General features: G+C 74.0%; 1 protein-coding gene across 2 annotated transcripts in view; it reads right to left on the minus strand.

Moving 5' to 3' along the window:
• The window catches only part of YAP1 (Yes1 associated transcriptional regulator), a 111,333-nt gene extending 110,981 nt beyond the window's left edge, over positions 1-352 (minus strand). For both annotated transcript variants that reach the window (XM_044919245.1, XM_044919244.1), the window contains exon 1: positions 244-352. In XM_044919245.1, the coding sequence (XP_044775180.1) occupies positions 244-348 (105 nt within the window). In that variant the 5' untranslated portion in view covers positions 349-352. The remainder of the gene's footprint in view (positions 1-243) is intronic.
• Positions 353-358: the final 6 nt, after the last annotated feature.

Consider the following 358-nt stretch of genomic DNA (forward strand, 5'->3'; position numbering starts at 1 on the left):
CCCCCCGCCTTCCTTCCTCCCCCTCCCCCGCGCCTCCCGCCAACCTCCCGGGAGCCCCAGGAAGAAAGAAAGGAAGAAAGGAAGAAGCGGAAAGCACGCCCCCCGGGGCCGCGGCCGCGCCGACCAACTGAGGGAAAACAAATCTCGGCCCGGGACTCCGGGAGGCGCCTCCCGGCCCGCGGCCCCCGCCCCCCCGCGAGCCCCCGCGGCCCGGGCCCGTCCGACGGCCGGCGGGGCGGCTACCTGGCGGGAGTGGGACTTGGGCTCCGGCGGCTTGAAGAAGGAGTCGGGCAGCTTCCGCAGCCGCATGGGCACGGTCTGGGGCACGTTGGCCGTCTTGGGGTTCATGACGGCGTTG

Source organism: Neomonachus schauinslandi, chromosome 11 (genome assembly GCF_002201575.2).
Source record: "Neomonachus schauinslandi chromosome 11, ASM220157v2, whole genome shotgun sequence".
NCBI classification, from domain to species: Eukaryota; Metazoa; Chordata; class Mammalia; order Carnivora; family Phocidae; genus Neomonachus; species Neomonachus schauinslandi.